The following is an 11,509-nucleotide window of genomic DNA, read 5'->3' on the forward strand; positions in this document are numbered from 1 at the left end:
CCCTCTCGGAGCAGAGGACCCGCTGCTGAATTGCTGCTGAAGAATGAAGCAGCATGGTAGAGCTGCTGCCAAAGTGCCGCCAATCGCGGCTTTATTTTTTTATTTTTATATTTTTTTTGCTTCGCTGCTTGGGGTAGCAAAAAAGCTAGAGCCACCCTGTCATATAGTTATGATATATTTCCTACAAACCATGCCATGAAAGATATCATATCAAAAGTCATGATCTGCTGAAACCCATTGTTCTGTCCAAATATGTATATCATTGGTGTGTATAAAGTTATGAGATTTTGCTGGATGGCTATGACTGAAATATGTTATAAGTTTGAGAGGCTCTAATGCTAGTTCTCCAGTGACAATGACAAAGGAAGTGACCAACATCTGGGCGGGTGCTGAACAATCATCACCAGCCATTGATCACCAAGGGAATAGTAAACAAGGGATTTACAATTCAAAGACAGTTGCGCAAGTACCACACAGTGCGGCCTACTCAACTCTGACACTCAGTTGCACAAGACCACACCAGGGTTGCTAAACCCTGTGACTCAGCAAGGCCCACTAGGCATGCCTGGACTAGTGTCTTCCAGGCACATGGACTGAGGATATAAAACAGGGGACAGTAGCATCATGCTTCTGCCTTTCTCCTCCCCCACCTACACAGGAAGCAACAAGAACACTGGAAGACAAAGATTTCAACTAAGGAGATTGGTCCCAGGCTTGGTGGGGTGACAAAACTGCTTGATCTAAATACTATCTAGTGTAACAAAATTTAAGATTTAGACTGTGCTCTGATCTTTTATGCCTACCAGTTATAATCACTTAAAATCTCTCTCTCTGTAGTTAATACATCTGTTTTATATTTTACCTAAAACCATGTTTCGGTTGAAGTGCTTGGGAAATCTCAACTCAGTTTACAAAAGCTTGTATATGTCCTCTTGACATTGGGGAAGGGGCAGACTGGGTAATAAACTTACACTAGTCAGGCTTCTGACCAGGACAAGATGGTATAGCTCTGGGGTGCAAGGCTGGGAAGCTGGGGGGAATTGGCTGGTGCCTTTCTCTGTGTGATTCATGAGTGGCTTTAAGAACATTCATGCAACCTAGCTGAGTGTGGGGATCCACATGCGTAGCATTGTGAAAGACAGCCCAAGCTGGAGAGTTAAGGGGACGCAGCGGTACTCTAGTTCCAGGTTGCACCCCAGGGTTCCCGTCACACACCCAAACTAACTCTTTGAATAAATGAAGATTCAGCCAAATACTTCCTTGAATTATCTAACTACTCTGGGAAACCCACGGCAGACCAGATGCAGGCACTGGCTTGTAGTACAGTAGCTTACAGACAGCACTCTGCTATCTACCATGCTTGGTGCCAGCATCAGCATGGCTTTCCCACAACTCCACATAAACTTGGTAAGGGAGCGGGGTTGTGACTCCACTTACAATTTTTATCTTGTGTTTTAATATAGAAGTTGCCAAATGAAAATTTACAGAAGAAAAATGTTAATAAAAATAAAGTGAATATAATTTATTTTTGTATCTTGCATTCAATTTTACATTATTCCCGACCTGTTTTTTTTAAATGGCCTCCTCTTTAATTGGGATAGCTACTTAAACCTAATTGATGACACCAGAGTGGATAGCCTAGAAATGTTCAACTGCATTGTTCTACACATCTTATCAAACAAATCTAATCATCACTTGTATGTGTTTGTAAGAACAGCTGCCAATTCCATTGTCATGTGCTTGTTTCCTCAGAGACCAAAATGTAAATATGAGATGTGTTCTCTCACTGCTGTTATTGTTGCTGTGGTCCCAGTTTCCAGTCTCTTTTCACCTTTTTTTTTTTTTTTAAGGGGTGAAAATTTGAAACAATCACAGATTGAAATTTGCCATATTAAGTGATATCCAAGTGAAAAACATTTCCTGGTTTGTTTCTTTTAATAAAGCCTCACCCTCAAAAAACATTAACTAAAGTGTGTACTTCAAAGTTTAATCATTGAGGTGATAGAGACCGTTTTTTTCACATTATACAGCTCAAAATGAGTTGATTAAAAAGTAAAGTTTAGCAAGGGGTTATCTATGCAGTTTAACCTTGGTCATTAATTTACAAAGACGACCAAATGATTTTAAATGGGCTAGATATTTAACTCTGAGATACTGGTTGAGCAATGACCACATTGCAATAAATAGAATGAGGATTTTCACTCTCACACTCCACCGGCATATTCTATTTTGCACATAATACATATACAATATTCTCATTTACTCAACTGAGAATTAATCAGTCCTTATGCAAACCAACCCCCATTCTGCTAATCAGCATTCAAGAGACTACGTAAATGTAAAACAGTTTTTGTATATCACAAAACCATACATCTCCTGGATACTATGGTGATGAATAAATGTATAATGTCTGAGGGTGACAGTGGGGAGGGAAAAGCAACTGTACATCCTCGGGCTGTGATTTGACCAAGACTGTTCAATTTCAACATAAATTCAAGTAAATTGTCATGAATGGGAATTTATGTTTCCAATTAGGAGAAAATAGAACCCTGTAAGTCTTAACTCAGAACTGCAGCTTCATTGGTTTATGTTTATAGTGTATACATATGCATATTTGCTTTACACACCTCCACCCCGATATAACGTGACCCGATATAACACGAATTTGGATATAACGCAGTAAAGCAGCACTCCAGGGGGGTGGGGCTGCGCACTCCGGCGGACCAAAGCAAGTTTGATATAACACGGTTTCACTTATAATGAAGTAAGATTTTTTGGCTCCTGACGACAGCGTTATATTGGTGTAAAGGTGTATTTCACAGGACTTATATACCCTGAACTCCCTTCCTTAGCCACCAGTGAAGTCTCTAGCATAGGGTGATGATCTTGCCTGTCTCTCAGTCCCTGGCATCCAATGAGTCCACTTTGCAGCTGCCTCACTGGTTTTTCTTAACATTTACCCTTTCTATTTTATGTTCAGCTCTTCCTCATCATGATCCTCACCTTTCCCTTCTGAATTTCTCTCCCATTTACTCATTTTCAGTGTCTTAAAATCCATTTTCTTTACTCCAATCACTAATTCTCCATTCTGACTCCATGTTGAACCCTGTGCTCCCTGAGTTAAACTCCAAGTGCCTCCACTGTGCTTCCCGGCAGAAGGTCCTACCCCTGTACAGAGCAACGGGAGAACATGCAACAGGAAGTGAAGCACTCAAAATGCAGCAATGAGAACATCAGAGAGCCAGTATCCTGGCTGCTCCCTCCAAAGCACCCCTGCTCACTCTCCTCTCGGCCCCTCACATCAATCACAGAGTTACTGCTCTGTCTGCATTCTGTGTGCCAACAGCCTGCTCCTTTGCCCACAGAGATCAGTATGGGCTGGACACTCTGTACTGGTTTTTCACCATTTGAAGCAGCTTGTGCTTGAAAGTAAGGAAGATGACAGCAAAGGCAACTAGCAGGGTCAGGCAGGCAGGGAGAGTAAGCACCAGGTACAACAAAGCCATATTCACTGTCATCCACCTGCAGCTCTGGAGCACAGACTCAGGCAGCCCCACTGTATTAATAATGTTAGAGGAGTAGTTGCAGGTGACCTGCCCCCTGTCCATAACATGCACTGTCCTGAGACTGTGAAGGAAGTCCCACCACTCCAGCTTGCAGCAGTCAAATGGATTCTGGCTGAGGTACAGCACATTCAGACTCCTCCCAAGTTGCTTCTGCATTGAGTGCTGTGGAAGAGAGGGAAGACGGTTTCTCCGGAGGTCCAGGGTATGCAGTTTCAGACCACTCAAGGACTCTGGAAAGCTAGTCAGGGAGTTTTCAGAGAGGTCCAAACTTACCAAGTTCTGAAAGCCAGAGAAGTCAATGTCTTCCACGGTGGAAGAGAGGCCAGTGTTCCTGAGAGATAAAACCTGCAGCATTAGTGAAATATCTTTTAGAGATTGTAGGCCCCTAGCCAGTGCTCTCTGATTGTTAGACAGATCTAAGTGTGTTAGTGGTGTCCCACTGAAAGTATTGCTGGCCACCATTTCCAGGCCACACCCAGCCAAGTAAAGTTTCCTGAGGGATGTTACATTCCTTAAGTCTATGCAGATGGGATATTCAGCCCCATTTGCATTAGCTTGCTGGGGACACAAGTCTATGTGGTTGTGACTGAGGTCAACTGTAGTGATCTCTGTGTGGGTGAAAATGTTAGGCGGCACCCTCTGCAACCTATTGGCACTCAGATTAAACAATCTAAGGTTTGGAAGGGTGCCTTCAGAACCTAGATCCACCTGCAGTTCTGAGAGCCGATTCTGGCTGAGATCAAGGTCCGTGAGCATGCCCAGGGGTTCTCTCTCCTGGATGTGAAGGGTCTCTAAGCAGTTCTGGTTAAGCTTCAGATGAGACAGGGAAGTCATCCTTCCCAGGAAGCCATCAGGGAGGTACCGGAACTGGTTCTGGCTCATATCCAGAAAGTTCAAGGAAGAGAGATTGCTCAGGCTGACCTCTTCCCAGAGACTGAGGGTAGTGACATTAGTGGTGTTGCCCTCTATAAGAAGGAACTGCACTGTGACATCCATGAGGGACGTAGCATTGGGAAGTTTGCGATAAAAGCTCATCTCATTGTCCCTCAGCAGCAGGGAGCGCAGTTTGCTCTGTCTTGGTAGTAGCGGGAAGAACAGGAGCCGGTTGTGGGAGAGATCTAGCGTCTCCAGCTCAAAGACAGCATCACCTTCTATAGCCAGGAACCACTCGATGATGTTGTTGCTGGCATTTAGTGTCTTGAGCTGGGTCAGACCAAACTCCACAATGCAGGGAATGTAGTTGTAGGCCAGATTAAGTATCTTCAGACCCTGCAGGCCTTCAAAGGTTCCCCCCTCGATCTCATAGATGTAGTTCTTCTCCAGGTTCAGCTCCTGCAGCTGGCTCAGGCTTTCAAAGACAGAGGAGTCCAAGCGCATTATGATGTTCCTGGCCAGTGACAAGGACTCCAAGGAGGACAGGTTGCAGAGCATGGTAACCACCATATCCTCAGTGAGATGATTCCCAGACAGGTCCAGTTTCCTCAAGGCTGGTAAGGAGCGAAGGGCAGCAGCTGTCACAGAGTAGTTTGTAAAGAGGGTATTGCCTGCCAAGAAGAGATTTTTGAGGTCTCTGCTGCCAAGGAAGGCCCCAGGTTCAATAAGTTCCAGTTTGTTCTCGCACAGGCTCAGTGTCTCCAGATTTTGGTATTGCCACAGAGAGGTATTCTTTAGGGTCCGTATAGTGTTGTGATCCAGCAAAAGCACCTCTATGTCAGCTGGGAGGTCTTCCGGGACTGTGCTTTCCCATCTCTGATTGCAATCCACAGCTCTGTGCACCTGAAACAAAAAATATAAATATTTCTAGAGCTATATATAAACAACACTGGAAATAGTGAAACTGGGGGCAAAGGCTTAGAGTTCAGATGGGAGACAGTGTACAACATCTGATTCTTTATTTTCTGCCATCACCCTGACCTCTCCATCTCTCCCAGAGGACAAACATCAGATAGATAGTAGCGGCAGTAATTTTTCCCTGAATCACTGATATGGTGAAGCCTGTGGGCAGCTGGGGACAGACGATAACTGCCCTTCAAAAGACATACGAGATCAGATTGGCCTGCTCTGAAGTTACAGCCAGTATCTGCTTTCCAGCTGACCAACTATGTTCCCTATCTCCCTTTAGGACTCCCTGTTGGGATGCACTGGAAAGCAGAGCCTGCCTACAGGAGTAAACCAAGGCTCCAACATTCTCCCCGCCTGCCTACCCTGTTGGAATAGCACCAGCCAGCCTGCTCCTGGAGGCTGAGTCGCTGACTTGCACCCTTCGGGGCTCCACGGGCAGCAGCAGCATATAGCAGAGCACTGGTAGAGCAGACCTGCCATTAGAGCGCCCATTGATTGGATGTGGATCAAGAGATTGTATGTGGGGGTCAGTATCATTGAGCAGATAAGAAAGAGGATCACAGAGTACAGAGCAAATGAGGGACCAGGAAGAAAGAAAGGAGACTCCCCACCAAGGAAGGGGAAAGAGCCAATCAAGAAGAAAGAGGGATTTGGAATGATGTAGAGAAGAGGGTTCGAGGATGCAGGAAGAGGAGGAGAAATTAAGGGTACAAAGCACAGAGGAGATAAAGGTTGATCTTGTGGTTAAGACACTGGATTGGGGTTCAAATTCTGGATTCATCTCCAAGTTCTGCCCCAGAGTCCCTGTGAGACCTTGGCTAAGACACAATCTCTCTATGCCTTCCTCAATCCCTCATCTGTAAAACAGAACAGCAGTAAAACTTGGGGAAGGGGCTGTCTCTTACTTTGCATATGCACAGGATCTAGCACAATGATGTCCTGGTCTCACCTGGGAGCTATAGGCACAAATGTAGTACAAACAAAAAAAAGAAGAAAACAGGACAAGAAGAGAAAAGAACAAAAGAGAAACTAGAGAACATCCACCCTGTTCTAATCAGCGCCTCTTATCAGACAGAAGCTGGCTGCCTGGAGCAGAACCAGTTCTGTCAGCAGCAAGCAGCACAGATGGACTGAAATCACCTAGCCCTGCTTAAAAGACAAAGGCTAAGAAATGGTGAAAATAATGCAGGGGAAGCATTGCATTTGGTTTGGTACCACATGCCAGGCCAGATCCTCCGAAGGGCTCAGCACCCACAATAGGAGCCAGATTTTCAAGCTCTGTTCTATTTACCTAAGTAAGGGGTCAGATTTTCTGCAGAGCTCTGCACATTGGTCAGCATGTTGGGTTCAGCTGAGCTCTTTTACAAATCTGGCCTCAACTGTTGATGTTGAGCACTTGAAAATCTATCCCTTAGCATAAAAGCTCCTGGGGCATCTTCCTCTGCTTGCCATATATCCTCAAGTACACTTTACCGATCAGCAAATAAGCATCATTTCCAGACAGGGAGCTGCAACTGCTCAGCACCTCTGAAAAATCAGGCCCAAGATACCAGAAGTTACCCAAAAACGGAGGCACCTAGAAATCAGTGGCCACTTTTGAGAGTACATACAGTATTTCCTGCCCATCCTATTTGTGAATCACAATCTCTAGCCTAGCCAACTTCTTCATTTGGCATCATACCCGTCCCCACCTCATTTCCATATTTTTATTAATTTCAAAGACAAAGTGAATAAATGCTGTTCCTATGGCAATATTTATCTCGACACCTATTCCACTTGATCAATCAGCTCCACAAGATGTCCTGCTTCATTCACTGTGCACTATATAAGCCTCTTGTCTTATATTCAAAAATGACAAACCAGGTTTTGCTCACATTTAAAAAAACGCAACAACTTAGGGCTGAGATCAAGTCTGGAAAATGCAGCCTGATGGTGAAAGTCATAGGCTAGAATGAAAACAATGGAATAGGCCCTACACTGAGCAGTCACTGCCAGTGCCTCTAGAGTACATACTCAGAGTATACCCCTGCTTTTCTCAAGGCAGTGTGCAGCGAGAAGTGAACAATTAACAAGTTAACAGGTTTGCATAAGAGGACTCACTAGTTTGCAGGTCCTGTGATATGTTGCCAGGGCCATTCCAGTCTTGTTTCCCCATCCTGCTACTATGAAGACTAGACTCAGGGAGAGACTGAGAAACACTGACTCCATCTCAACAGCAACAATCCTGCAACGAGAGAAACCAAAGATAAGACACACTTGAAAGATCTGCTCTGCTTTTTCCCCTTCATTCATGATTATTTTTTGGCACACCTAAGGCTTTCCCAGGAAACATAAGACGAGACAGTCTCTGCCTCCCAAGACTTCTTACACCAACCTGGGATTTTAGATCCTCTGTCAGCCCAAAATCAGACTTGGGCTCTAAACATTTTCTCGGCAGCACTTTCCTCACACTGTAGTGTTGGATCCACTGCCCTTACCAGACCTAGCTATACAGTGTGGGACTAATGCCCCATGGAGCACCCTTTGCACTATGGCATAAGGATGACACTGGAGATGTGGGTGGAGCACATTGGACTTCAGTGGCTCTCAGCTGACTTAACAGTTCCTAGAGGGCTATTACAAGACAGCATAACATGGCTCTGGGGGGCAAACTCTGCCCTAGGCTCCAGCTAGGGAGTAAAGCCACTTGTCTCTCCCCTTTCCCAGTGTGTCCAGTGCCGTTCCAATGCACTGGGGAACTGGTCCCTTAGAGTTTGAGTCCTATACAGGAAAACCTGCACTGGAGGCATCTTCTGACCCAAACTTTATTAATTACTCTGAGGTTTATTGCAATAAGATGGTCTCTGCTGCACAGTCCAGCCCCTGGGGTAAGAATAGGGCAGGTTAATTCTGTGGTTCTGTAGTCCAATATCTAAGCCACTCAGGAGGCTCTCTAATGCTAATAGAGAGGTAACCTCACACTCATTTACATTGAGAGACAGTGTGGTCCAGTGGCTAGGGCACTCTACTGGGACTCAGGGCCTGTGACCTGGGGCAAGTCATTTTACCTCTCTGTGACTCTGTTTCCTTTCCCACCCATTGTCTATCACATATATTAACATGATAATCAACAGTATTTAGCACCTAACTCCCACTGAAATCAACTGAAGTAAGGAGCTGAAATGCCTTTGAGGATCTGAGGTTGAACTCTTTGGAGCAGGGACAGTTTTTCAGTGTGTGTTCTGTGCAGCACCAAGCACAATGGGACCCTGAGCTCAGCGGGGGCTGTTGGCATTGGTGTAATATACAGAACACAAATCCATACAGAGTTTAATAGAGGAGTAGACAATGTGTGTAGAAATACGCTAAATTTTGATGCTGGGACGTGAAAACTCTTTTTAAAGGAACATCAGCATCTCATTGAATAGCTTTTTGCCCACATGGATTAACTGACATGGTTCATAAAGAAGTTTCCCTCTATATTATCAGTTGCAAAATCGCATGCATCAAATGTTCTCTTTATGTGTCTTACCAGCAAACAAGGGGGTGGACTTTTAGCCATGCTGAGCACCCACAACTCCAACAGAAACTAAGCCCTGAACTCCCCCTGAAGATTCAGTCCTAAATTAAGGTCCAGTGAGGGAGAGCAATGGAACTTGCTGCTTTTCGACCAAGTGAAATCAGATAATAATGGCAATTCATGGCATCAGACTTTATAACATCTGCACGCAGGAGAATGATAAACCAACGGCAACCATGCCAGGAGACCTGGATTACACTACTCACAATTCACATTCTATGAGCAGTGTTTTCAGACCTGTGAACTAAAGAAATAGAGAAGTCTCTCTGGCAGCTGAAGTGGCTAGATCTAGAGTCTTGGACACACCTGGGGCAATTTGCAGATTTTTTTACTTTTGTTTTTACCACCAGGCAAACCACCACTAAATCACAGATTCAAACAGTATAAAGCCAACGCCTTATCAAAGAGATCGCGTACTGCGCCTCCCTGGGGCTTCCCCACTCTTCTTTCTATATTTCCTCTGGGACAGATCCTCAGCTGGCGGAGCTCAGAGTAGCTTCACTGAAGCCATTTGCAGCAAATTGGGGATCTGGCCCTCCATGCCTCGAGCGGTGCCGAGATACCACCGGAACAGATGCGGTATTGAAACCTAAAACAGACCAACCTCGATGCATCTTTAGTTCAGCCTTTTCCAGCGGCCTTGTTTCCTTCACACTGATTTTTCTACCGCATTTCACCTTTATTCAACAGTTCGATGCATTTTACCCTCCAACTCTTTCCCTTTTCAGAGGTTCTCTCTTTTCTGCCTCAGCCTTTCTCCCGCAACGGCCGTGTTTGCTCCCTCCGAGCTCTGTCTGCCCCACATTAACCCTCTGCCCTCCAGCGACAGCCCTCCCCGCTCCGTGTGTCTGGGATGGGGGCCAAAGGGTGGCTTTTGCAGCACCCTCCGCCCCCGGCGCGGGTGGTGCTGAGCGCTTCGATCCCGAAGGGAGACCACGAGAGCGAGCGAACCTGAGGGCGATGCCTTCCCGACGCTGGCACAGCCCTGATCACCGCCGAGCCCCTGCACTGGAGGAGTTTGCTGCCTGCCCGCAGCACCTCGCCGCACGCAGCGCTTGGAAACGCTCCCCGGGCTCAGAGGCGCACACAGTAAACGCCGGGTGCAATGGCTGTCGTAACGACCGACCCACCTGGGAGTTTCTTGCCGACCGCTGCTCTCCCCTGCACCCATCCCTGAACTTTCTCTTGCACAGGGCGAAGCGCAGAGCCCAGTTTGGGGGGTTACTCACCGCTCGGGGCAGCGTGCACAGATCGCGGGCACTCATGCTGCACACAGCCTCCCTTCTGCTCTCGCTCAGCTGCTTCACAAAAAGCAACGTTAGCTGCAGCCTTTTTTTTTTCTTCTTCTTCCTCTCACTTAGCATCAGGTTAATTTCAGATCTTGCGGAACGAACTAACGGAAACTGCAGTCACATGGATTGCAGAGTTAGCAGCAAGCCACTCTGCTTACTGATATCAGCACTTACTCAAGGGTCATGCACATGCAAGTCGATTAAAAACAAGAAGGAACCGGGGGTGAGGGGAGGAACTAACCCAGGTCCAGGCTATGAAACTATTAGCTGAACTCGTGTTAATTGCTCTGGGACCTCTTCTGGGGACAGACTGTATGAGTGGTCTGCTATGACATTTGTATCAGGGCTTCTCTGTTCGCACAAGGGAGCAAAGCCATCACAGTTTCAGTCTGATCAGACAAACTGAAGCCCATTTTAAAACTCTCCCACTACAAGAACCTGCAGGCTATACACAGAATGACACACAACATTCCCATATTCTGCAGTGCTCAGAGGTTACCCCCTCTCCCTGATTCCAATGTAACCTTTTTTAATGTTATGATGACCATCTTTCTGGCTGAGGAATATTCTCCACAGAGCCAATCAATACCACTCCTTGGGCAGGCTAACTCAAGGATCACTATCAAACTATGGGGAGCAGTCCGTTCACGAGGGACCCAATCCAGCTCCCACTGAAGTCAAAGGGAGTCCATTCGTTCCAACAGGATATGAACCCAGCCTCTAACAGTCCTAGCCCTTGAGCTTGGGAGCAAAAGAGCAGGACCTGGAATCAAATCTGCACCTCTGGCATGGTCGTATCACACCAGGCCAATGGGCCAGCTCAGAGTCTCATTTAAAGAGTTCTAAAAACAAGTCTAAGGAATTCTGTTATAAAGACGATCCCATGCACCCAAATTCTGCCCCCAAAGACCAAGGTTTCTATAGCATTGAGTATGACAGCTGGAAATTTGGTGGCAGCTTCATTTAAATACTAAAAATGGAATTTATGGAATTCAGTATGAAAATGCTAATACCATTAGTGCAGCATTCCCTGTGTTACTTTCTTTGATATTAAATTATATTTATTTTAAGCCATCCTCACATTTTAAATTTTCAGTGTTCTGCAGAGCTTTGTATTAACTTCTGCCATGATGGGAGACTGGGCTGCAGCATAAAGAAAATTGGAGCTTTTGGCAGAGGAGGCAGTTTGGGATTGTGAGATAAGCACATTAACAGTGTGCTTTGTGCAAAAACAATCAGTACAGAAAAAA

At 45.8% G+C, this 11,509-nt stretch overlaps 1 protein-coding gene across 1 annotated transcript; it reads right to left on the bottom strand.

Annotated features, from left to right (window-relative positions):
* Window positions 1–1,497: 1,497 nt before the first annotated feature.
* NRROS (negative regulator of reactive oxygen species) lies at window positions 1,498–10,326 on the bottom strand. Its single transcript, XM_032805978.2, has 3 exons — window positions 10,197–10,326; window positions 7,509–7,632; window positions 1,498–5,342 (listed from the first exon to the last, which is right to left on the bottom strand). Exons 2-3 carry the CDS (start codon window positions 7,614–7,616, stop codon window positions 3,369–3,371), a joined length of 2,082 nt encoding a protein of 693 aa, XP_032661869.1. The 5' UTR covers window positions 7,617–7,632; window positions 10,197–10,326; the 3' UTR covers window positions 1,498–3,368.
* Between the last annotated feature and the right edge of the window lie 1,183 nt (window positions 10,327–11,509).

Source organism: Chelonoidis abingdonii, chromosome 8, assembly GCF_003597395.2.
Source record: "Chelonoidis abingdonii isolate Lonesome George chromosome 8, CheloAbing_2.0, whole genome shotgun sequence".
Taxonomy (NCBI): Eukaryota; Metazoa; Chordata; order Testudines; family Testudinidae; genus Chelonoidis; species Chelonoidis abingdonii.